Consider the following 26,514-nt stretch of genomic DNA (forward strand, 5'->3'; position numbering starts at 1 on the left):
TAATGTATCATCAAATTGCAAGCAGTGGTTTAATTTATGTGGGAGGGCACTTTTTCTATGATAGACAAAAATATTTAAAAAGTAATCTTTGACTTCAAGTACTTTGGAATAAAGTATTTACTTTGCACAACATATTTCACTTACATGTTAGCTTGGTCGCAACCCCTGTTGGCTATCTACAAGACTTAGAAAGGTGTTAAGCAAACTGAGTTTTGCAGTTTCAAAAAGGAAAAAAAAAGAAAAAAAAGAAAGAAAAAGAAGCATGACTTCTGAAAACGAATGCATTGGTTTTAGTGTACACTTAGAGGGGAATTTACAATGTTTATAGTATGAATTAATGACATGCATTTAAGTACCCGCAGGTGATGTCAAATAAAAAAAACATGTCAAAGAAGACACAAAATCCTACCTGATAGGTACAAAACCCCAAACAAAACACAGCGGGATGCACTCACCTCTAAATTAGCAAAACCTATGTGCAGAGTGAAAGGTTACCTTAACCTGGAAACTGAGAGCACTTAAGGACTTAAATGTTGCGAGGACCAGTTAGGAAGAGAACCTATGATAAAAATGTGGAGAATAATTGAACAAGACAGAGGAGACAATCAATGACATACACAATTATGTATTATACATTTATTTAACTGGTTGATAATGTTGTCCGTAAATGAAGGTTTGATTGCTGCATTAAAATCGTCTACTCAATGTCACAAATAAAATTCGGATAATCAAATAATAAAATGTTTATTTATTTAGGTTACATTTAAAACGATACAATATTGCTAAAAGCACCAGATTCCAATCAACATATCCAGTAACATTCAGTGTTTCTCCCTGCAGTGCAACAGGCCATTGTCAACATGCCAGACCAGCAGTGCACCAATACCTGGTCTACGGTGCCCTCTAGTGGTGTAACAGGAGAGCTGCATAGTAAGACGTCTAATGTAAAGGAAGAAGGGGAAATTAGAGGCAGCTGAACAAAGCGGAAAGACGAGTTCATCTGCAGGTCACCATCTGCCTAGTGACCAACCAAATGCTGGCACAACTGCAACCGCTGCATAACGTCATCTTAAACATGCATGCAGACAATTATACAACACGCCAGCATGCATGCACAAACACATGCTTACACACACGACTGCACAACAGGCCATGGAGGAAAAAGAGAAGAAAAGGAGACTGACGACAGAGAGAAAAATGAATGACTGTGTGTGAGAGAGAGAGGGAGAGAAATGACGAGAGAAGAAGCTAAATGAAGGGCAAAGAGCGGTTTTCATCACACGGTGAAAAAGGTTGCTTCAGATGTTGAAATTACTCAGCAGCAATAAGGAGAAACACACACATACATGCATACAACACACAAATACACAACAGGTCGAATAGAATGAACGATGGCTTTATGTGGTCTTTAATCAGACTCGTGTGCCGTTACAACTTCAGGGCGACATAATCATACATGCACATTCACGTGCCTACATACATGTAATGCTAACACACACATACACAGACATATAGACACACAGTGAAAATAAGTCATATCCTGATCGTTTCTGTTCAGTCTCATATTCAGCCATATTAAATGTTCTTCTTTAGGCGACGTGTGTCCATGTGTGTGTTGATATAAACCAGCCAGACAGTTTCTTTTCCCAGATGTGCGTTTTATTGGGAACAGATTTGGAGATTTGTGGCAGGAGGTCTCCCACATCTGTTGCTTTGCTGCTGATCCATTTAAAAATTAGTCGGGCATTGACCTGGGCAGCCTCCCGGCGGTGCGGCAACGTTTGGGGTCCTGATGTTAGGTTGAAACAAGTACGGATTGCATTAATGTAGTGCAGCTCAGGTTTCAGACGACAGAGGGGGGCAATGAAATACATATGAAATATTTCTTCCTTTGGAAAAGCAGAGTCAGCTGAACCCGCTGGGTTGTGTGGGAGGGAAAAAAAAAGAAAAGGTTGTGTTGAGTTAACTGTAGATGTGTCAGAGATTTGTTGTCATTTTTACTGTTATGATAGAAGAACCAACCGCCTAAAAGTGTTCGCCCCCTGCTGCCAAAACAACTCTGACCCATCGAGTCATTGACTCCACGAATCCTCTGAACGTATCCTGTGGTATCAGACTTTAAGACATTAGCAGCAGATCCTTGAACTCCTGTAAGTCCTGTGAGTTACCAGTTATGTTTAGGACTTTATTTTTTGCCCATCCTACAGATACTCGATCGGACTGAGATCTGGGGAATTTAGAGTCTAACTAAAAGACATTCCTGATTTTTGTTTTTGCTTTGTGGCGAGGCACTTGATCCTGATGAAAAAGACCTCTCCCAGCAGGTGATACCGTTTCCATGAAGAACTGTACGTGATCTGCGACAATGTTTAGGATGGTGGCACCGGGACCCAGTTTCCCAGCAGAGTATTGCCTCGGCCAGCACGCGCCTTCTGCTGTGGTGGGGATGGTCTCTGCTTCTTCTAATTGGCACAGCTGTTTAGTGTTGACTGATTGTGCTTTCTCCTCTTTATGCAGTAGCAGACTGGAATTCGACTGGCTGACACACACCAAGGCAGAGAAGGAGCTCGCTGTTTGTATTGTTTAAGTGAAAAACAATTGTTATAGAAACTGGTGAGGCATGTGTGCATTAAACAAAATAAGAAGTATTGGTTGTGACAAAACCCAGACAAGGCTGTTCCACCTTCATCTCATAGTGCTGCTGCCATCTCTTACCAGATCAACTATGCATGTTGCTCCGTGGTGCAGTTCCGACACTCACGTGCACATTGAAGGCGGTTTCACCAGTGGACAGGGGCCACCACACAACTCCACACACAGCTGGCTGTGAGGCACCGTGTTCCGACGCCTTTCAATCACTGCCAGCACTGAGGTTTTCAGCAGTTTGTGCGACAGTGGCTGCCCAGCCGTCATTCCCCTCTTACATCAGTGAGCTGCATCCTCACACACCGCATTCTGGGAACACTGTTCCAGAACTGCCATTTTAGAAATGCTCTGACCAAGTTGTTCAGTTGTTCAGCTTGCTCATGTTTCCAACTTCAAGAACTGATGGTTCACTTGCTGCCTAAAATATCCCACCCCTGGAGAGTTGCCACAATAACGAGATAATAATTGGTATCTACTTGTTTTAATGTTGTGATTGAATTGGTATGTAAACTAATGACACCAATTTCTGCCATGACCTTGAATGCTGCCGTTTTTACCTCAATCTTAAGGACAAAAAAAAATCATTCCAATCAATGGATAAAATTACAGAAATTTCAACATGTCAGTTGTTTTTGTTTTTTCTCTCACAATATCGGCCTTGATGTGAGTACAACACAAAAATAAGAATGATAACAGCAACAGAATGGCTGTGTCTTATTTGGCATATTTATGTTATAATATTGTATAACTAATATAAATATCCTTTTGATACATTTAGGGTTACTTCTGAACTATCTCATCAATAACTGCTGTCAGATTTTTTTAATTATTTAAAAAAAGTGATGGACATAGCAAGTGTTAAGACATGGCTGTCACAGTATCAAAACGTGGAGAGTTTTGTGTTTTTGATCTTCAAGTGCTACAGCAGTACTAAACACACTTCAAAAGGTAACAGATCTTTATAATTAAAAAGTAAGAACCAGAGTTCCAGTATTTTACTATAAGTTGAGTGCACGCCGCCAGTACCTCACTACAGTAGTTACCAGGTAGTACAAACACAACTTGTCTGCACAATGAACGTTTTGTTTTGATACTTGACGTGGATGCTTCAGGACCTATGTATCTATACATTGTTTCGGCACTATGTTGAGTAAATAAAGTACAAATAAATGTGTATTTGCATATGTGGGTTAGAGGAAGAAGTACTCTATTTTATACACACACACACACACACACACACACACACACACACACACACACACACACACACACACACACACACACACACACACACACACACACACACACACACACACACACACACACACACACACACACACACACAGTTGAATCAGTGGGCAGTGGCAGTGCATTAATATTTACACTAATAAACATGTCTTTATCTTAGTCATCATGCGGCAAGCTTATGCCAGTGTACAACTACCTACTATAGTTTGGTGAAGTCCCATAAATAAGGTATCTGATTTTTCTGAGGATAAGCTGGTTCTTAGTCTCAGTTAAGACAGGTTCATTTCAGCTGTTGTTAGCTCATACAATATGATTTGAAGGAGGAGTGTCAACTAAACTTAACATGGAAACAATAAAAGTCGAAAGAGTTGAGAGTTGAGTCATAGAATTAGATTGTCACTGCACCTATATCTAATCTTAAAGTGTAATTTGAATGTCTGAATCCTCCCTTTACATTAACTTGTGGGATGCTCACGTGTTTCCTGTCAATCCCATATTGTTCCACTGCAGCTACTCTATGAGCACCTTAGGGAGACAAAGTGGTGCAGCCAGTAATCTAATTGTGTGTATTCAACGTCATGACCACAGTCTGTGAAGCTTCACTATCAAATTTACTGAGTTGATAAGTTGTGTTTGAAGTGATGGACTACTCTCCAAACCGTTCACCCTCTTGTGATCACACACTGACACTCGCTCTCCTGATGCAGAAATGAAGAAATTAAAAACATGAAACAGACCGTTGCTCTGTGACAATCCTTTTTTTTTTTTTTTAGTTTGAATACATTTTATTTTTATTATAAGTACAGTTCAGTAGTTACAAAACGAAGCATCTGCCATGAGGATACAGCAAAACATAAAGAGTGTTCAGCTCACAAGACAGGTTTTGTACATAATATGTGGAGTGGAATGATCTTTATAGCTGGTTCAGAAAAGGAGAGAGCCCAAGCTCAATTCTCATCATTAATCTCTCATCTTGAGCCTGGAAAACAGAGATAGAGTCAGAAGTCAAAGCCATTGGTCAGTGCCTCCAGCTGGATACATCCAAATGGTTTACTTAGAAACCATTTCCAAATCTATCTATAAACTAGTATATCTCACTTTTCATATGTCTCACTCTTAGTATTTTATTTTGAATCCCATCTTTTCCTGGTTTATTGAAATGTAAGGAATAGTTAATTGCAATCGACATATATCAAATTCAAAAGAAAAATGGAGGCTGTACTGCAGCAAAGTCTACTCAAGTTGGAGTTCGAGCACTGAAAATCACCCAGGCTGAAGTCAGTAACAGGCCTACGATGTAGGTCGGGTGGGGTGGGGGGGGGGGGGGTAGCATACAAAAGAAATCTGAGTAACAATTTGTCAAAGCCACATACAGTATAGACGTTGATCAAACTAAAAAAAAAAAAGAAGTATTATATTTGGACTGTACATACCGCATTAGAATTTTTCTCTGGGTTCACAAAAAATGATGTAGAAACATTTCACAATGCCAAGGGACACACAAACACACACCTTCATTTTAGTTAGTTAGCTAGTTTTGTACTGTATAGGTTGGATTTATAATACTATCACAGTGCAAAATACTTCTGAGAATCAAAACAAATGAAAGAAATAAGAAAGGATAAGTCCCTCTATGCATAATGGATTCTGTCACCACCCCCCCCCCCCCCCCCCCCCCCCCCCCCCCCCCCCCCCCCCCCCCCCCCCCCCCCCCCCCCCCCCCCCCCCCCCCCCCCCCCCCCCCCCCCCCCCCCCCCCCCCCCCCCCCCCCCCCCCCCCCCCCACAGGCATATATGGGGGCAAATATTTTTGCAGCACAGGAGACGATTGTCATCTTTTTCCTCTTTTTTTTTTTTTTCTTTTTTGATCAGTAAATGGACAAGGCATTAATGTACAGTATATATAAAAAAAATAAAAATAAAATCAACCCTACATCCTACAGTCTAGCACAGCTACATAGCTTTGTAGAAGCAATAACAGATGACTGGTATCTAAGGCTATACACAATATGTCTTTTTTCCAGTTTTATGTAACTTTTTTTCATCTTAAAGTAAATACATCAAACCATTTTCAGTAGTCAGTAACACTGTGCAACAATGATCGGTGGCAGTATTTTACAAACATTTGCAACACTAGAGTCCTTGAGGTTGACATAAGAGATGAAGAGAAAGGGTGTAGGGTTATAAAGAAAGAAACTATTCCTGCTTTTTTGTTTTTTTTTAAGGTTCTTTTTTTTATTCTTCTCTTTAAAACTCAAGAAGAATGCCTACCATTTGAGAATGTGGCCATGTAAACTACTTTCACTTCTTTGCTTTTCATCGTCACAAATGTTTCAGAAATGTGTTTTCACTTTTTGCAGCTAATGTATATCTCTCTATGTACATTAAGCATCTATGGGTGTTGTGTTGAATGATAGTAAACAAGAATAAGAAGACAAATGGACTGTAGGGGCGAGGAGGCCGGTTTAAAGAGCGCAGGATAGTATTATGAAGACATTTAGTGCAGTTTGAATATTCTGTCTTCTTCACAATCATATTTAGCACTGTCATCATCAAAAGTCAACTATCTGTATGTTTTCATACCAGCAACCATATTATTTCTGGACACAAACATGTTGTAGATAATTATTTGTGATGCATGGCTTTGGGACATTCTGTAAATAGTGAATCTATGACAGCCAAAAGTGGCTGCTTTGACAGGAATGTGCTTGATCACTGTCAACAGTCTGGTAAAGTTGAGTTTCTTTTCTGCTGTAGAATACATTCTACAAGGTACAATGCAGTATAATGGTGGTCTGTGGACTTGTGAAATGACTATCTTCTTCATTTAACAGGAGAGAAAAGCATTTATTAAGCACTACACTTCAGTCCTAATTAAAAAAAGTCATATCTTTCTAGCTCAAGGAATGTATCAGAAATTGCAGGGCCAGTTACCACAAGTGCTAATCAGACAGGTAGTTTCATCAAAAGAAAAAAAAAATAATATATATAAGAGGTACGACAACAAAGACAAGGGGCAATTAGACCACAGGAGACAACACAGGAAGTTTGCTGTCACTTTGTTTAGTGTCCAAGGACGCTTGCAAAAGTCATTAGGTCCATCACGCAAATCCATCCGCAAAGGAAACTGTCCCAAACTTTCCGTCACATATTTCTCACCTTCTCTTGACTCTGACGGTAATATGTTTTGTTTCTTTTTTTCATCTTAAATAAAGTCTTTGTTATAGTGTATTCCTTCATTTAACCTTCATCCTCCTCCTCCACATCATCATCGCCTTCACCATCATCATCCTTCTCAGTCTGCCTTGCTCCGGTGTGGGTCGTTAGTCTTTGTTTACAGCATGGGCGTCCAGGCCCTTGGGGTCACCTAGGTTATGGTTGTTAGGGTGGTTAAGGTCGTTGTTAAGATGGTTGGGGTCGTGGGTCAAGGCGGGGTCATGGGTCATGGGCTGGTCCTCCTCTCCTACCCACAGATGCACTACGGCCAATGAGAGAACAAGAGGCAGATTAGCACCACGGACCCAACACCCTGCATAACACACACACACACACACACACACACACACACACACACACACACACACACACACACACACACACACACACACACACACACACACACACACACACACAAACTCTCAACATTGCATCGTATGGTTAAATTTAACTTCATTTCACTGACCTTAAAGGATAGTTTGATCCAAATTACAGGAAATACGTAATTCCTCATTTACTTGCAGTCATAGTTAGTTTTAAAGATAGTTTTAGTTTCATTTATCAAGGTCCTGAGTCTGGAGCACAAATTTGGTTTAATTTTCTGAATTGAATTGATATCAGCTGTATTCTAAATGCTAATATACTGAGGATACGCGGTAGTATCTAAAAAAAATACGGGTTGACAAGATAACAGGAGCACATTTAAATATAATACATTCAGATAGAATTGAGCAGATTCCAATCATGTCCATGTAGCTGAATTTACATGTAACCCTCTTCTTGGTGCACTCTTGTTTTGCATCGCATTGCATTCTTGGCCGTTCTTCTTATCCTGTTCACCACAGTACTTAGTATAACAACCACTGCAGCGAACTCTCAGTAAGGTAAGGAACAGGTTTTTTTTTACACAAGCAAGGTCAGCAGAGCTATAATTCAATATCTACTGTACAAATCTACCATTTATTTCTTCCTAATTATATTTTTTGCATCTTCTGTACTCAGGAGCTTACACTGTGAGTTTGTGATGGGCTGCTCGGTGAAATAATCATTTCCAGAATATTAGATGATAATACATTACAGTTATGACAACGGAAGTTTCTTACTTGTTACAAGCAAGTTGGTTGGCTCAATAAGCATGACAGGATGTGTGAGAGTGGGTGAGAAGTGAAGTGAGTAATTCAAATAATAAAAAAAAAGTTTTACATCTCTGCGAGACAGTAAGAAATGCATAACTGTAATTAGGTCCCACAGCAGTGGCCACTAAATAATACAACACAGCCCCCCTCCTTTTTCTGCACTTTCATTCCCTCAGCAACTTCTTTGAAAATTATTTTGCAATAAAACACCGCTGAGCACATTTGCATGTCATGTTCTTTTAAAGTGGCATTATGAATCTGACAAAACCAAATTAAAACATGGGTTTATTTGAGCTGCGCTTTCACAAGTATGAAAATGGATATGAAAATGAAAGGATGTGCCACCATAACATTGGGAAAATAAAGAGCTAATAACATGATAAAACATCTCTTAGATTCACTGCTGAGTAATAACTCTCAGGCTCTCTGTGCATGACGTGAACGACCCCAACATCACTGTGCAACAAACACTTATATTCTTGTATATCTGCTTCCGCTTTTAATGCTTCATGTTACTCTCTTCAGGTGGTTCCAGTGATATTAAAAAGAGAATTACAAAAATATATTTGTTTTCATTTTAATGATATCGGTAGAAGCAGTGACTGACAAACTGGAACACATAAGATTGCACGTTTGTAATATGCTACTCTAGATAATACAAAGCTGTGAGTGTACAGCTATGTATATTGAAGGCTTGGTCATAGTGTCAACTGATCAAATTTACACAGAGTATCTATGAGGATATTATTTCAAAACCAACTATGGCCACAAGATGGCAAGCTAAGACAGTTAACAAGGCACTGAAGCATATGTGTAGATGTCTGTGCATAACTCTACATATATTTAAACTAGTATGTTTTAGTAGACATTATGTGTTAAAAGTTGCACCTACATGGAAAGGTAATTCACTTCATTCCTTTAAGCGTCACTCATCTGTTCATATCCTAAGACATGCTATGACATTTTTTTATTTGATGTGCAAAAGCCACCTTGACTAAATTTAACCAAAAATAAAGTTTCCTTGTTTTGAAGCTTCAAAAAGTGTTTAGTCTCTCCCCAAGGGCACTTCCTGCCTTTGACTTCCCTGTAAAGAAACTTCCTGTAACGAGCTGCAGATTAGACCCCATATTTGATTTTCACTGTTCATTAACTAAGCCACCTGGAATGTTATTATTTAAGCATGGTGCTCCTTCTCCCCAAACAACTGCCGCTGTGAAGGGGGAGAGATTTCCTGGCCAACTTTATAGATTTAGCATAACTTCCCCTCATAGTTTTTAATTTCCCATTCGGGTAGATGGCAGATGCACCTCACAGGCGAAGAAAACCTGCCTGGCATTCATTTATCACATGAATGCAATGCTTATCTGTTTGTTTCCTTCAAAGATTCTGCCTATCTTGGGAGGTGATGCAGTGTGCATACACGATGGCAGTGTGATACTGATCAAAATCTCTGTCACTGATAGATTTGACTATGATTGTCTCATATTTAATCAAAGGAACAGCAGTTGAGTACCAATCTATAGAACTTGGCCATATAGCCACACCACGCTTAAACCACAATGTCAAAGAGTAAGTATGCCCTCTTGTGGTATGTTGCGAGATACCAGATAGCAAGAGACGGGTGGTTATTGCGGAGGAGCGGACCTGGGAAAGCAAAACATATGGTGTGAGGACACACAGCTCCAGGATCCATCCACTGTTAATACATGTGTCATGCTTAACAGAATGGATAAATGGGAAGGAGGATGGAACAATGGCATACCACTGCACTCTGAGCATGTGTTGGGGAGACCGCCTCGGGAATACGGTGGACCGTGTGTGTGTGTGTGTGTGTGTGTGTGTGTGTGTGTGTGTGTGTGTGTGTGTGTGTGTGTGTGTGTGTGTGTGTGTGTGTGTGTGTGTGTGTGTGAAAAGTGTGAGTGCTGTCCCAGTGGGATCACCAGAAGTTAATAGCAGTCTGTGAAAATTTCACACAACAGACACAGCATTTATTGATATTAAAGTGAGAACAAGACGAGAAATGCTGGTGACTCTGTTTTAGTAGCTTCCTCCTTCAGTTTTTCTCGGGGTTTAGCTACAGCTTTAGTTATGAATGTTGGTATTTAAAAGATATTCTAAAATGTACTTAACTGCCCTCCGCTGACATTTTTATGTTCAACTTAAATTCAAGTAGTGTCAAAGAATGCTCAAAATTCCTAAATTGTCATTTCCCTCAAATTACAAAAAAAAAAACACCAAACATTCTCACTCAGATTGCTTTGAATTTATTCAGCCATATTTTAAGAAATCGGTCTCAAATGAAATGAATAGACATTTGTTTGTTGTGCTCAGAGCTTCGTTAAAGCAGTGTTCCTGTTACTCTGCATAATCAACAGAGTATACTGCAAGAGCGCAGTGTCACTGAAATTAAATGAGTATTCAGATTGTATTCTTTTTATAAAAAAAATTGTAAAACTAATGTATTTGTTTGTTTATTTGTTTTCTTTTAATACTGAAATGATATGCACAGCTAGTTACCACTAGAGAAGTAGCCGACATGTGTTTGCAAGGGTCTGAAAATCTACAAAGGGTCACGCTGTACTCTTGAGGCCCACAACATGAAAAACACAGAACAAACATAAAATGGCACAAGTGGTGAAAAGTGGGCTACAAGTCGACATTATTAATTTATTAATTTTAATGTAAAAAGGTTGGCAACTCATACTATATGTGAGAAAATGACTTCTTAAGACAGGGTGAGGCAGATTGCGTCGTGCTAAAGCTGCTGATGAAACCTTCCATTGAAATGGGATGCAGCCATGTGTCTGAACGTCTCACATTCATTAAAAGTTATGTTACATCACACAGTATATCAGCCTTCGCGTCAGACATCAAAAGTAGCCTCAAAGTTGCCTCCTCTGTATACATATGAATCTACATATGACGAGTGTAGGAACAGCTCTGTGAACCCTCTCCACACCACTGAAGGTGGCTGTGGCTCCTTTGTTCGCTCTCCCAGGCATCCGGGCCCTGCACTAGCAGAAACTGTTGTTCTTGGCACAGCCTCGTCTCATTGTACAGCCCAGTATTTATAAATATGTAAATATGAGCAGCAACAAGGCATAACACAGCCCGCTTGTACACCGAGGAGGAGCTGCGAGGAAGTGAGTGCACCCCCCCTCCCCCACTCCAAAATTGTATTTTTAGATGGTTTTAATGAATACAGGATGTTTATAGTTACCATTCCCTGTGATTCGCACAAAAGACTAGAAAAATCCACATCCACACTGCCATCCCTCCGTTTCACCCTTCCCACCCTCCTCCCCCTCCCTTACCCAATCCCTCAAAGCACTACTAAAGAAGAAGAAGGGGTGAGGGAAAAAAAAAAAAAAGCAAATTTGTGGTGAAACGCAGCAGGATTGTTGTGCTCTCAGCCTGCTTTCGACTCAGATCCTTATTAGACAAACAGAGTATGGTGTTAAGGTGCAACAAAGAGTGACGAAAACTCCCGTGTGCGGGTGGAGAGTGGGAGGGCATGCGTGAGAGAGAAACAAGACAAGATGTGCAACGAAAGGGTTCCACAAGAAGCGACTTCAAGGCAGAGCGCAATTTGTGTGTTATTTCTGTTTTTAAAGTTGCAAAAATAATACAAAAGCTGAATCAATGTGTGCGAAGTGAGTAAAAAAGGTTACCTGTATTCTGTTGTCTGTGATAATGTGTTTTTTTGTGTGTGATGACTCCATGTCAAGTTGTTTTCTTTTTATAAACTCAGTTTTGTTTTGCTGCAAACTCTCGGGTCGAGTATGAGGTGATGCGTATGACAGGATGGAAAGATTTAGAGGAGGAAAAAAGCAAAGCAAGTAAAATGCAAAAAAAAAAAAAAAAATTGCAGTTGGGGAAACACAATGAAGTGAATGTTAGTGGCCTCTTTCTATCTTTCGCTGTCTGTCTCCAAAACTATTTCTGAGGCTAAAAGATTGCCGGCTTGATAATACCTCCGCTGAGCAATTTAAGCCCAAACACTCTGATGCTACAATCTGTCTTCTCTGCCTGATAGCGCTTTTCTCTCCTCTTCTCTCCAAATTACTTTCTTTCATATCTAATTATATTTGCTAATGATCTTATAAGAGAATAATGGAATGTGCTTGATCTATTACCTTTTTTTTTTCAATACATAAATACAATGCGGGGGAAATGACTATTGGAGACAGGAGGAAATGTTTTTTTTTTATGTTTTTGATGAGAGAGAAAATGAAGCTGGGAGCTGCAGGGTCATTAATGGGCGATGAACACAGAGGTCATCTCTCACATTCTCTTTGACATTTCTCTCATCTGATGTGCAGAAACAATCACAACCTCATCCACACTCTCCATTCTGCCCCTTTGCTTCGCTGATTCTCCGTAATCTTTCAAATATCTACCTTGAGTCTCGTTGATCTTGTAATGGAAGCATTAAACTTTGTTGGATGACAATTCACCGTCACTTGTTTAAGAGCTGGTTTTGCATTTAGTCTACAACTTGGAGAGTTCAATCTTAACAGAACAACAAGGATGCAACATATTACAGGGATTTGATATCAAATATATAACATTCAAAAGGAAAGAGAATATCAACAAGACAAGAATATACTTTTTTGAAAACAAATGTTTTGATTGCCTTTTTTAAGGGCCACATAAAGGTCAGTTTTCTAGTCTTGGGAGTTCTTCTGTTGGTGTAAACTTGTTGTAAAATGTCGTCTGTGGATCCGAGGGAGCTCAATTTAGTCTGAGAAAATCATGCTGATGATGTTGCGAGACAGAGTCAAAAATGGAGGAAGCTATCTCAGATTGTACATCTGACTATAAACTGCGCCACACAACACGAATGGAGATCATTATCAGACAGGAGTCAATAGCACAAATATGTCATTAAATAAATGATGTGAACTTGTCTGATTATCAGAAAATCACACAAGAAAAATAATAGTTCTAATTATCTTCCCCTGTTCAAATGATAGCTTTCTGGTCCTCAGCTTATACTCGCCAAATCCTTTGGCCTTTTAAGTGAATAGCTCTTCTCTCATTCTGTCCTCATCCTGTCCCATCCCGTCCCTCCCTCGCTCCCTTCCTCTTAAGCCTCTTCTCCATCTTCCATTCTTCCCTTGTTTCTCTTCCCCCCTGTTATTTTTTCTCCCTCCACAGGCCTTAGGACAAGCCAAGCCATGACAGGCACTCTAAACCCCCTGCATTAATGGAAGGAAATGGCATTCGATCCCTGTTTGATCTCCTAATCATTTCTGCTGAAATGATAATTAGTGCCCTTCCAATCCTTCCATAGATGAGGAGAAAGGGTTGGGTTAAGGGGGGAGTGGGTAAATACATAAATAGAAAAAAAAAAAAAAACCCTCCTCTTGCTTTTTAGACATAAAATGACATCTCTGTCACCAAGCCGGCCATGTTCATAACCAACAAGTGCTTTCCTCCACCGCAAATTTCTCATCATTTCTCATCCACAGAGGGGGATACACACACTGACACACACTCAGACACACAGAAACACAGTGCTTGGCGACTGCTGTCTGTGATTCTTTTCAGCTGACATAATCCTGATTGATTCGTTCAGCAGATAAAAACTCGGTCCACTTCTGCCCTTTTACTGGGGGGGCTGGAACATAATACGTCCTTTTATTCAGCAACAATGTAACATAATGGCATTGGAATGTGCAGGGAAAAAAGGCCACATCTTAAATGCTTGTGACACACTGTGATCTGAAAAGGCCTGTAGTCTAATGTAAAAAGGGAGAGAGCAAAAAATAAATACTGAATAGCAGAAAGTGGACAAAATCATTAAACTACTACATTATCCATTTCTCACCGGTTCTATCAAGGTCAAATGAGGGTCTTTTCGTTCTTTCTTTTTTATTTACTTTTTGTCTCATCTGAGTGTGGCTCTGTGTATTGACAACTTTGTGTGTCCGCAGCTCTTTGTTATTTGTGTGTTCTCAAAAGGAAATCAAGGGTTTGAGTTCTTGAGTTTCCTAACTATCACTACCGTCCATTCTTTTCTGAGAAGGAAGCTTTTGTTACGGGGGCAGGATTAGGTGAGGTCATCTCCACAAAATGTGGACACTTTTAGTTTTTTCCTTTTTTTTTGGAAAGCTTTGTGCTTACATGAACTAACATCCTTCCCTCATCCTCTGCAATACAAGCAAAGGCTAAAGGCCAAACTTGTGGATATTTGTATTAATGCACTCTGCTGTACAGGAATTTAGTAGCTAACAAATTGGGTTTGTCTTTCCCATAAGGGCTTGTAGGGTTTGAAAAAGAAAAAAAAAAAAAAACTGACTGAGCAGCATTTATGGCTACAGCTTCCTTTTAAATTTCACTAATTCCATCTATCTGTTATTAAATTCATTTCAACTTACAGTAGAGCCCTTACAATACACTGTGGTACAATGCTGTGATTCCTTTTTCTTACTTTTCCATGTAATGTCTACTTTCTTTCTTCAAATAAACAAACTAAAGCTGCTACTGTTTGCTACTACAAATAAGAATACGGTGAAGTAAAAGATGGTAACAATGGTATGCTGTGCAATATTTTATTTTGTGATACCCTGTCAAGATATTAAGAGCTTAATGTCAATTTCCATCATCTATTGAACTGATCCATCTTCAACACCCGTTTTAAGGTTCCTTACACATTTCTAGGTTTCCTGCTTTTGAATAAATGACAAACAGACCAAACACCGGAAAGCAGATGGTCTTCCTGTGAGTTAACTATGTATTGTATAATTGTAGGCGCTAATCTACAAGCCACGGCCCTCCCAGAAGTGTACAATATTTTCCATAGCAGCACAGTGGCAGTAACTATCTGGTTACTAATTCGGTGTGGCATGAAGCCAGATGGAAGATGGGAAGGAAGAAGGAGTCTGTTGATCTGCCAAAGAAATGTGTCCCTGAACCTCTCTGTTTGACTGCAAAAGAGTAGGACGGCAGACAAAAGGAGTACGATGACACGTTATGGATGATGTAGATCACAGGGGAAGGAGAAAATGAACTGGAGTCACGGCAGCAAATAGGGCAAAATGCATATATAGGGCAAAATGCATATATAGGGCAACAGTGCGTTGCTCTGATAAAGCCTGTAATACTCACTCACGGAGACAGACACAGACAGAAAAATAGAGAATGAGTAGAAAGAGGAATCTTAACCTGAAATAATGAAACTGAAGGCCTTCTTTAAATGTAGATACTGGTGACTCAGCTTTTTACACCTTTGAAAGCTATTCCTTGAATCCCAATTGTCAGTGGATTCGGTGCAAAGTTATCATTTGAAATATTTCCATTAACTGCATTAATGTAGAGTGGCCAAAAAAAGTAAAAGACCAGGACCAAAGCACAGAGAGGTAAAAGATGCAGACACTGAGATGAAAAGAAGTCAGATCTCTCTGCAGGCAGATTAATATGACAGGCAGACAGGAAAGTAAAAGCACCCCAGCAACACACTTAACTTAGTTATCATTTATAATCACAGAGAACCTATCACTAGTTCCCACTGACATGTGGGGAGTTCTCCCAAGATTCCAAATATTACAGACAAATAAATGACAGCAGTTTAGAATGTGAGGATGGAGAGGTCTCTGAGGGCTGGGTGGTTGGAGTCGGCGGAGAGAAGAAGAAGGAGGAGGAGGTACGGGCTCTTTGAACAACTCTAACATGTGCATCAATTTAGTATATCAAGGTGCAGGCTCTTGCCATATGTTAAAACCCAAAGGGCAAGACTGTCAAGATTAATTGAAGCTGAAACAGTTCTTGATTACCTTTTACTGTCAGTGTTTGCTGAGCAGCTTGGATCTGAGTCCAGCATTACACTTCATAATTCATTATCATTTATTATAGCTGGTCTGAAATGCATGTGAAGGTTTAATCTAAATAAGAAGACACAGTGTTGTACTATAGGTATAATGTGCCCTGCGAGGTCACAGGTGGGTACTTTTTCTAGTTCAGTGAGTGTGTGAACACCGGAGCCTCTCCACCGTTATAGGGGCAAGGATGGCAAACTGTGAGGTAACGACTCAATGAATACGGATTACACCAAGCCTGGGTTATGAACCTGGCAGAGCAGGATTCCCAAACCCCTACAGGCCTTACAAGTTTTACATTTACTGCATTCTAACTGGTTATACATAATTGGATTATCTGCAGATTTTTTTAGGCATTCGCTCCTTTAACATACAAAGCAAAACAACAATCTCTTTTTTTTCTTATATTACTAGTTGATCGAGTGGCCTCTAACCGTAGAGGAGGGATTTAGCACTTGTGCTCATAGCGTGTAGTGTAGTGTAGTGTAGTGTAGTGACTCTGACAAACTGACAAACACAAATTTTGTGGCCAGGTGATTCAGCAGAGAAGCACTGGTTAATAATAAGAAACACTGATGGGAGATGGACGATTTAGGGAATGCAAAGATGGTGGTCAAGACCCTGCAACCTTTTCTTTTCTTTTTTTACTCAAGTTCCAGCAAGAGGTTAGTTTAATGGTCCTTTTCCTATTCCGACTCCTTTGGAGGTAAAAAAATAAATCAAAGAATGAAAGAAACAATTTTTGTTTCAATCACACATCAGGAAATAATATGCAACCAAACATCACTAGTTAAAGTACCCAAAACTGCCAAGATTTTGAAACAGAAAAGACACCAATCTTTACTACTATATTGTTTGTGAAGATTGGCTTTGTCATATGAAATTATTGGAGGCATCTCGCAAACCTGATTCTGCTTTGCATGTATCACAGTACAATTGTTTAATGATTGCTTTTTCATGAAGTATTTAATCTTTACATCCTCACAAGGTGAGTTACTTTCAGTATCCATGTGTGGTTTCATTTATAAAATAAAATAAAAAAATCTAAAATCATATAATTATGTAACAAATAATATCAGCAATACTGATATCATAAATATGTATATGAAAATGTATTGTTAAATGTAAATTGGTATTGAATATATTTAAAAAAGTAGACTACTATTATAAAATACTTTGAAAATAAATTAAGAGGTAAGTCAAGAAAAAATGTTTTTTTACAGTTTGATGGTCTGCAGTATCATTTTTTACAACATGTATCACCTTATCGTCAGCCATCAGTTTCCGTTCCAGATTTTAGTCAAGCTTCAAGTCAGTCTTTTTTTTCTTTCTCATGTCCTTGTCTTCATTTCAGCGTATACATTATGATAAAGACACTATACAACAGTTTAGCATTGCTAATACCCCGTATGTTTCATGTTTCCCTTTTGTGTTCTCCTATAAACTCTCCACACACACAGTTTCACATCACCACTTCAGTTTTCCTTCATGTAAGGAGAGAAAAAAAAGGAGAGAACGCGATGAATATGAAAAATGTAGATCACCTGACTTCTTTTTAACATGGTTTCACAGGCTTTCAGGAGTCTCTGATGATTCAACATTTGCTGTTACAAACATCTGCTTGCTGCTTTTAGCAGATCTCAATTAAGTCTCACACAGCCGGGCATGCCATGCCTTATTTATGATATCTTTTTAAACATGCCAAACAAGGGAGAGAGGCCAAAAGGTCTGCGAAATCCCACTCAGAGAACATTATGAGGTGCAAAGACAGAGACGTTGAGAAGAGGTTGGATGTGCTGGCAAGAGATTTTAAAAAAGAGAGGCATTCTTGCCAACACTGGCAGCACTTTTAAGAAAATAAGAGCAAGCAAAAAATAAAAAAGAGAAACAACAAACACCGACAAGCAGCAGCCTGAAGCCCTCCCTCATCTGTTTCTTCCTGTTTTTTTTTTTTTTTTTTTGTTTTTTTGTTGAAAAGGCAGCCATAAGAAAGACACGATGAAGAAGAAGGAGTGAGTGTTGATATGATTATGTAAATGTAAACAGGATTTCCTGCCGACTGGAAGCCGTTTTTCTTTCTCTCTCTCTCTCTCTGACCCGTTCTCCTTGCAAATCTTCCATTTAAGACAAATTCCCCCGGGGAGGCCGCTCTGCCGTTACTTAACGGGATAATTATGATATACGAAACCTTTCCAAGATCACCCCCCCCCCACCCCACCCCACTCCCACACCCCTACCCAGCACCCCCTCTCTTCTCCCTTGTCTTTGCCTTCTTCCCGAATCGCTTACACTCTCTCCATTTCTCTTTTTCTGCGTTTCTCACTCTCTGTCATTTCCTCTGAGGTCTTCCCTCTGTCTTAAGTCCTGGACGGTAATACAGATTTGTCTCTGAGCTGTCGGCATTACCACAAACTTAAGTTCAACTGATGGGTTTTTGGAGGCCAGCTTTAAAGCCACTATTTTGTGGTCTGAATCTGTTAATGTTAAACAGAAAACACACTTTTTATGTTTACAATTTGATGCTGAAAAGATACAAAATTCCAACAAGAGTTGGAAGACTTCTCACCATTGTGGAAATGCTTGTGAAACACCACTTGGTCTATCGTCTGTCACAAAGATTTATTGGAATCCTTTGAGACTTAACAACTTTCAGAATTGCATCTTGTGCCATTTATACATTTGCAATAAAATTCAAAGTTATAAGTAGTTTTTTTTTTAAAGAAAAATTAAGAAACATAAAAAATGTGTTGGAGCATTGGAGTCCTGACGACTTTTACTAACTTGTTTTCGAAACAGCAAATGTCTTTATCTCTACTTAAAGGTTCTGTGAAATGTGTATTAATTCTCAACTTCTATTGTAATAAAAAAAAAGAGATATACTTTGAAAAAACAGAAAACATGATTTCCTTGCACTGCAATCCTCACTTTATGTAACTTCATTTAGCCACTGAAGGCCTCAATGAGAGTAAAAATATTATTTTACAGATACCACAACTAATTCTTGAAAATCTGCACTAGAGATATGGGAATCCCTTCAACATGTCAGCATATTCGTTTGAATTTTGTATTCTGAAAAGAAAATATACATTTAAAAACTATTCACAAGCAGCAGCGCACCAGTGGCCCATACTGTCATTATCTTATATAGATGATTTTAAATCCTGGTGGAAATCTTAAAGTGTGTATGGCCGATACTGTCAGGCTGAAAAAAAAATATTTTTATGTTCCAGACATCAAAAATATTTCAACTGAAAAATACACTTTATAATACTATTGGTATTTATGGGTGAATAAACAGCTAAATAGGAGGGAAACATGTTCTCAAATGACCAATTTGATGACCTTACAAGAGAAGAACTGAGCCGCAATCGCACTATAGTCCACATATTTTTTCCACTACAGCACTGTGCAGTGTGTATGCATGAGTGCTATCCATAATACACTGCATTTACTCTTTGTTCTATCACGGCCAAGGAGTCTTTCTGGAACAAAGAAACACACACTTTTCATATCAAGAGTCAAAAGAGTGAACAGAAATCATGCTGTTCCAAACATTTCATAATGCAGGCATACAACTTAATTGCAATTCTGCGTGGTTGTTGGGTTCCTTATTTACTCCTACAACTTTGTTACAGAGCCACACGTCAAACTATTTACACGCTGGTGTAAGCACTTACGGCTACGACTCTTTTTGCTTGACAACGACCATAAACAGAAGAGTAAAAGATCAAAACTGTTCATCAGAGAGCGTGACAGATGACAGATATGGCAAGAGATTTTCCATGATCCTCTGCACACATGGGGGGACTTCAAGGGACGGAAAGAAAAAAAGGAAAAAAGAAGGGGGAGGTTACATGATGAAGAGAAAAAAAAGTTTCTTTCCATATGAGGTCGTGCCGGATAAGAAATAGTAAAGACAGAAACTTCCCATTTTCAATAATGTGTCTGATCAATTATCTATTACCACACAGTGTGTGTGGTGGGAAGATGTGTAATAGGCAGAGGTGAAACTTTTTATTTTCTACACAGTGTGAGCCAAACATTGGTTACAATGTGCTAATTGGTTACACAGATAGAACCAAAGCCTGGCTTCCTGGATCTCTGCTCGGAGTTTGCAGACAGAGCAGATCACATTAAAATGTTATGAGAATATAGTACTTAATATGTATTGACCCATTAATTGTCTTCTACACCCTTTGGTAGAGTATATTTTGAATTGTGACATCTGGTCCTATTCATTTAAATTGAGACATGTCTAGTGCTCGATCAAAGTGTGATAGGCCTCAAAAAATCCAGATGCCCCACAGGTTTTTTTTTTAGAAGCAGATCTTTTCAGGCTCATTTTAGCAGCCGGGAAAATCTGTAGAGTTTTATATGTAATTACATTTGGGATGGATTTAGTATAGTCTGAACCTGTTTGCTGAATATTACGGTGTAAGTGAATTAAATATTATTTGCATAAAACAAAAACTCAGATCAGGTGTTACTAAGATTTTTTTTTCAACAAAAACTGATATTACCATAGAAATTAAAATTCTCTGATTAAGAAATTATATTTGTTGAAATTTGTCAGTTTAATTTTCATGGATATTTTGTAGTGACAGTGATAATCAGGTAAATCCCAGGTGATATTTATGATATTGGTGATAATTATTCAACACACTGAAATTGAACAATTTAAGCTGTGGGCACTGATGAACTTTGCTCTAATTTACAGGGTGTGTATTGAAGTGGATCTGAAATACACATCCGGTGAGGAGTTTTAGAAAACAATAAGAACATAATCATTCTTAAAAAAAACCGATGACATCATGCTCTTGTCCATTAATGTTAAGCATCTGTGTGTGATTGGTGAATGTGTACTTTTACTGTAAATTAACATTTTCTCGGACCATTTGGTAGAGGTGCATTGACTGTGAGAAAAAGACTGAGGGGCCAGTTGAAAAGGATGATTGATCTTCTATCAGCATTAGAATAAATGTTTTGATAAAGATAAATTCATTGCAGTCCACTTCTGATTCTGACGTGTAAAGAATAATTAATAAACATTCTCTCTGTGTGCCTCCTTTCCCCTCTCCCTCCCTGAACCATTGTTTTTCTGTTGATATCCATAACATTTCTTTTGTTCCCCTTCTTTCTGTAAGCCTGCTCTCGTATTTTCCCAAGGCCGAGAAACTTCAGACATGAGAACCCTGATATAAAACCAGGGAAATTTACCTGGGATTAGCAGCCATTGACAAATAACCTTGGTGATAGATGCACAGTAGATTTGGTTCAAAGCTCTCCCGGCAGCCTCAAAAGAGATTAGTTCACTTCTTATCAGGTCAGCCGCGTCGCCTGGGAAATGTGTTTAAAGTCACATTGATTTATTGAAAGATTCCCCAATAAGAAGATATCTCTAGACTTAAGGAGTGTGTATGTGCTTTCCTATGTGTGTCATGTGAACGAGTGCCTCAAATAAATTACACTGCCTGTTAACGCTTTAAGAAAAAGAAAAGCTCCCCACAAAGACATTCTCCACAAATGAACAGTGCGCTTCAAACTAAAAAAGCACTTCTAGATAACTAGTGTTGAATACTGGCACTGGAGAGGACCCTCACGTTCTCTCTCTACCTGTCTCGCCCACTCTTTCAGTCTCTCTCCCCATTTACCCCATGCTGGTAGTGCTACTGAAAACAGTGATTGTACAGTGGTGAGACGCAGAGCGACGCTGACAGGGAGGTATAATAAGGCCTCTTTGTTCCCCAGAGAGAGCGAGGTAGAGAGACATATAGATAGAAGGGGGAGGAGAAGGGGGAGGAGGGTGGAGGAGCTTTCATTTACACCATTACCTTCTTAAGCGTCATTATCGGGCCAAGGAGAAGAGGACTGTGGGAAAGAGCACCGGGAAGCCAATGAGGGGAATGAAAGATCTGACATGTCGCTCACCAGGTCCGTCTGAGGGACGACATTCTCAATTCTTTCCTCCTTCTTTTGTGCGCACACATACACAACACCGTCTGCTAAGTCTGTCTTATAACCCTCTGCTTCCCTCATTCATCTTACATCACTTCTCCCATTCTATCCTATTTTTGGCTTCTGCTTTTTATGTTTCTTCCTTTGCCAATTGTAAAGGAGACAAAAGGTTGGTTTTGACTCTTTTTACACTGTACAGAACTATGTGAGCATGTTACACCTAAATGTCATTATTGAACATCTCATCCCAAACCATATTCTTTAATAAGCGTCTATATCATCCCTCACCTCTTAGAGTTCAACAGGAGTGCTTGTCAGAAGGTTAAACAGCGTCTGAAACCTTCTTCCTTCTTGACTTCTCACAAATTCTGTTACTTTGAAATTACGCTCCCCACAGCTATAGCCCAGAACAAGAATGGTTGAAACTTCTTTCTCAATTGTTCTATACAACTACATCTGTAGGCTTTTGAATGTGCAAAACCATGAGTGCCAGGAATGCTATGAATCTCCTGCAGAGGTGGTGTTACTCTGGAAGACACGATTCATCTTTTTATACTATGGAAGGGAATGGAACTCCACATATCTTGTGGACACCCTCAGGAACCTTAAAGAGATCTACCATCTCATCGCCTAACATTTCAGACTAGAAGATCACTCGGCCACATTGAAGTCACCGTCTTGTTGGAACGAGGTGGTCATTCCCGAGCCATCCAGAAGTCCATCCTTCTGCACACTCCCCTGTAGCATGGTCTTGGTTAAGAATGTATTTCTGAGGTGTTCTTTATGAGCATTTGTTAGCGATAACCAAAGCAGCGTTTTGCAAAACAGCCAGGCTCCTGCAGTAAGACATTTTTGGAACTCTAGCTGTTTTAAATACCTCATTGCTGCTCAACACTGACTTTTATATAGCTGCCTTCCATAACCCTAACTCACTATTGATTTGTCTTATGGAAACTTTCTCTCACAGGCCATTTTCTGACCAAATCATCTGTGCTCTGAATCACTCACATTCTTTTTACAGTTCAATGGTCTCTTTTCAGTCCACAAAATATCAATGGTTTCCATGCCGTTTGCAAAACAGTGAACTATTTAGTGCTTTTTTTTTTATCTTCAGAAGAAACTTTCTTCCTTCCCATATTGCATGAGAACTGGGACATGGTTAATATTGCGGTACACCTTCCTTCCGCTCAGTTAACATCACCAAACTAATTAACCAAACTAATTAACAACACTATCTGAGATTTATACCGGTTATCTGAAAAGACGTGTAAAATCACCTCTGACTTGGTCAAATATGACGTGGACAGACAACACATCGTACAACATCCCAAGGCTGGGGGATAAGCTTGATGAAATGGCTCTCTGCAGTTCCTCCAACTCTAAACGTGGAATACCATTTATTTTCTTACGTCACTTTGTGTACTGGCGCATTGTCATGTTCAAACAGGAAAAGGACAAACAGACAGCCACGAAGCTCAGAGCACTGGATGACTGAAGCATTACAAGTTCCCTTCAGTGGAGCAAAGGGCATCAACCAATAAAGGTATACAAGGGTAATACTTTCTTTACTGTTACATACCCATTACCTTTTCCATCTATCTGTCTCTATGAGTCCAGTAAATCTTATCATGCCTTTCTGTACTTTATCTTAACGTACACATTTTAACTCATTCTTGAGTCTTTTTTCTCAATGTCTTTTTCACCCTTTCTCCAATTTCTCTCTCTCTGCCTCTTAAACACTACCAATTCTCCATCTCTCTCCCATCTCCTTCCCCCTCCCTGCCTTCATCCACATACCTCCATCCCTCCATTCTCTGTCTCTCTGTCAGTTTCCATGCTTCCTCCATGCCTTCGTCTATCTCTCCCGCTGCTTGCTTTTAACTCTTGAGGTCATCCGGGACCCCTGGGCAGCTATCCCAGAATGCTGAGCCGTCTAACGTCCTGCGGAGATGCCTTCTGGACAGAGCAGACAATCGAGCCAGGCCTCGATCAGTGCTCGGACTCAACCATGTATTCAGCTACTGCTACACCCTCAAAAAACAGGGATCTTCAAAGGTTCTTTGGTTAGGATGGTGGTCCTATATCGACTTGCAATAATTAAAGCAAACTGATTGAATTTACTGTACTCAGTATTGTGGATGTAAATAAATCAGCACCACCTTCATTTGTAGACTTTAGTGGAGTTACAACAAACAACCAATTAAGATAACTGGCAGCTTTACAGGCACCTATATGGCGGATAAAACTGTTTGCCAAGCTTCCTTTAGAACACAACATAGGTATAAAGGGCTTCTTCCTGTGCAAACTGACATAGAGTTTCTGTTAAGCAGATATAGTAGTACTAAGCAAAACAATTAAAATGTCCCAAAAGATAAGACAAAGGAGGGAGGACGGAAGTATTGCCACTGTTAAATGAAGCAACATGGTATAGGGGAATGGAACAGTGGTGAAAAGTAAATAAGTAGATTTTCCCTATTTTATTTCGATTCAATACAATTTTATTTATATGCAGAAAAATCACAACAAAGGTTATTTCAAGGCACTTAACACAGTAAATTCTTTACAACAAACCTTTACAATATTATACAAAGAAACCCTACAATTGAACAATATCCACATAGGCTAGGAGAAAAAAAAAACTCCCCTTTAAGTGAGAAAATCCTCCGACAGAGGGAAGGAAAAACTTCCTTTTAACAGGAAGAAACCTCAGACAGAATCAGGCGGTTCTACTTTATTTACGTTCCATTTTGAAATACTTGTAATGGACTCAAGTATTTCCATTCCAGCTAGCTGTACTTGTACTCCAATATATTTTCGAGATAAATCTTCTACTTTTTACTATATTGTATTTATTAAAGTGATAGTTACTCGTATGTTTACTCGTTCCTTTTCAGATCACCTGTAAAACTACTTTACTTACTAGTATGGAAATATATAAAGCAGAAATCAGTATAGAAAGGACATTTTACCCGCTTTATATACATGTTTATAATTACTGAAAAAAAATGTTCAGTCTGAATGTCATTGCTATAATGTGTGTAACGTAAAATAATATATATATACTATACATTTATTGTAAATTACATTTATTCATCATTTTAAAAATGCATTTGAGTATCATGTCTCTGACAATCGAACTAAGAATGAGGTTTTTTTTTCTTTCATTTTTCAACAAAATCACCACTTAACCAACACCCCATGCCTCGTTTAACACATTAAGGTAGTAACCGTGATGTTCTGGTACCCATATCGCATATCCTGCATGAATGGAAATTTTAAACTCAGAATTTTGCCAATACACCAAAGTACATATAACTACATTTTGCAATGTTTTTAAAAGTGTTCAGTGTCATACTAACAAATAGGTTCGTGCATTTCCAAATGAATGAAACAGTGAAATTACAATGTTGAGCACAATGCAGAAATGAGCATATCTGAAAACCACAACACTTGTTGAGTTCCAGAGAAGTTAACACAAGGGCTCATGTCTCTGTGTCACCGCTCAAGTGGAAAGCTATAATTAGCGATGGAGTCATTGCCTGAGTAGTTCAACTACGCACAAAAACATGCAACAACAAAGCGGTACTTCCATGTAGAGTGGACGGGTAATAATAAAATGACAAGGAATCAGTAGTCAGATATCAATGTTTGAATCCCCCCCCACACACACACCCCCAAAGACAGACACACACACACACACACACACACACACACACACACACACACACACACACACACACACACACACACACACACACACACACACACACACACACACACACACACACACACACACACACACACACAATCCTTCACTGCAATGTGACAGCAACAATGATGACTTATTTAAATGAAAGGCCACAAGTATACGTTCCTATAGTGTATATTCATATGTGAGAAAGTGTGTGTGCACGTATTCATCCATAAGAATTCACCCCGATAAACAAGCGAGCCAGTGATCAATACGTAACAGAGAGAGTCAAAAACAATATTGCAGCATCAAGGCCAATGTCTATAAAACGTCTGTGTTTATTCAATAAGGCGGGGAGAGGGAGGCTGCGGACGGACACGGCCCGCTTGACCAAAGATGGATGAAGAAATCAATCGGTACGTTTCTCATTCAAACGAATGCAAAATATATTGAGACAATTCTTTCTTAATGCTCAAATATAAATACTTGCACATCATACATGCACCTGCTTTTTTCACTATTACTTCTCACTGTTATTTATCAGTTTATCACAGATGAACTGGTGTCACGGACAAATATTAATAAATTGCAGTACATAAATGCCAGATATGTTAAGGTCATTTAGAAACAGTGCCAGGATTTAGAGATACAAATATTACTGGTGGACTACAACACAGTATATTCTTATTTATACCAAATACATGTTCTTAAATGATGACATGTCTATCCTTCTGCGTATGAAACATATCTGTCTGGGCTGCCGGTTATCGCAGAGGGACAGCGATGAAGTCTAAAAGAGGACA

The 26,514-nt window shown here is 39.2% G+C and overlaps 1 protein-coding gene across 10 annotated transcripts in view; it reads right to left on the reverse strand.

The window, feature by feature from the left end:
- Nucleotides 1-5,689: 5,689 nt before the first annotated feature.
- Nucleotides 5,690-26,514, reverse strand: part of znf536 (zinc finger protein 536) — a 198,033-nt gene continuing 177,208 nt past the window's right edge. For 9 of the 10 annotated variants that reach the window (XM_069709846.1, XM_069709847.1, XM_069709845.1 and 6 more), the window contains one exon: nucleotides 5,690-7,371. In XM_069709846.1, coding sequence (XP_069565947.1) covers nucleotides 7,217-7,371 — 155 coding nt within the window. In that variant the 3' untranslated portion in view covers nucleotides 5,690-7,216. Of the gene's footprint in view, nucleotides 7,372-25,680; nucleotides 26,502-26,514 lie in introns of those variants that run through there. The other variant, XM_069709850.1, reaches the window with a different exon arrangement.

The sequence above is a fragment of the Brachyistius frenatus genome, unplaced genomic scaffold, assembly GCF_029030835.1.
Source record: "Brachyistius frenatus isolate BFR_SWC_R1_liver_20210118 unplaced genomic scaffold, ASM2903083v1 Contig_86, whole genome shotgun sequence".
Taxonomy (NCBI): Eukaryota; Metazoa; Chordata; class Actinopteri; family Embiotocidae; genus Brachyistius; species Brachyistius frenatus.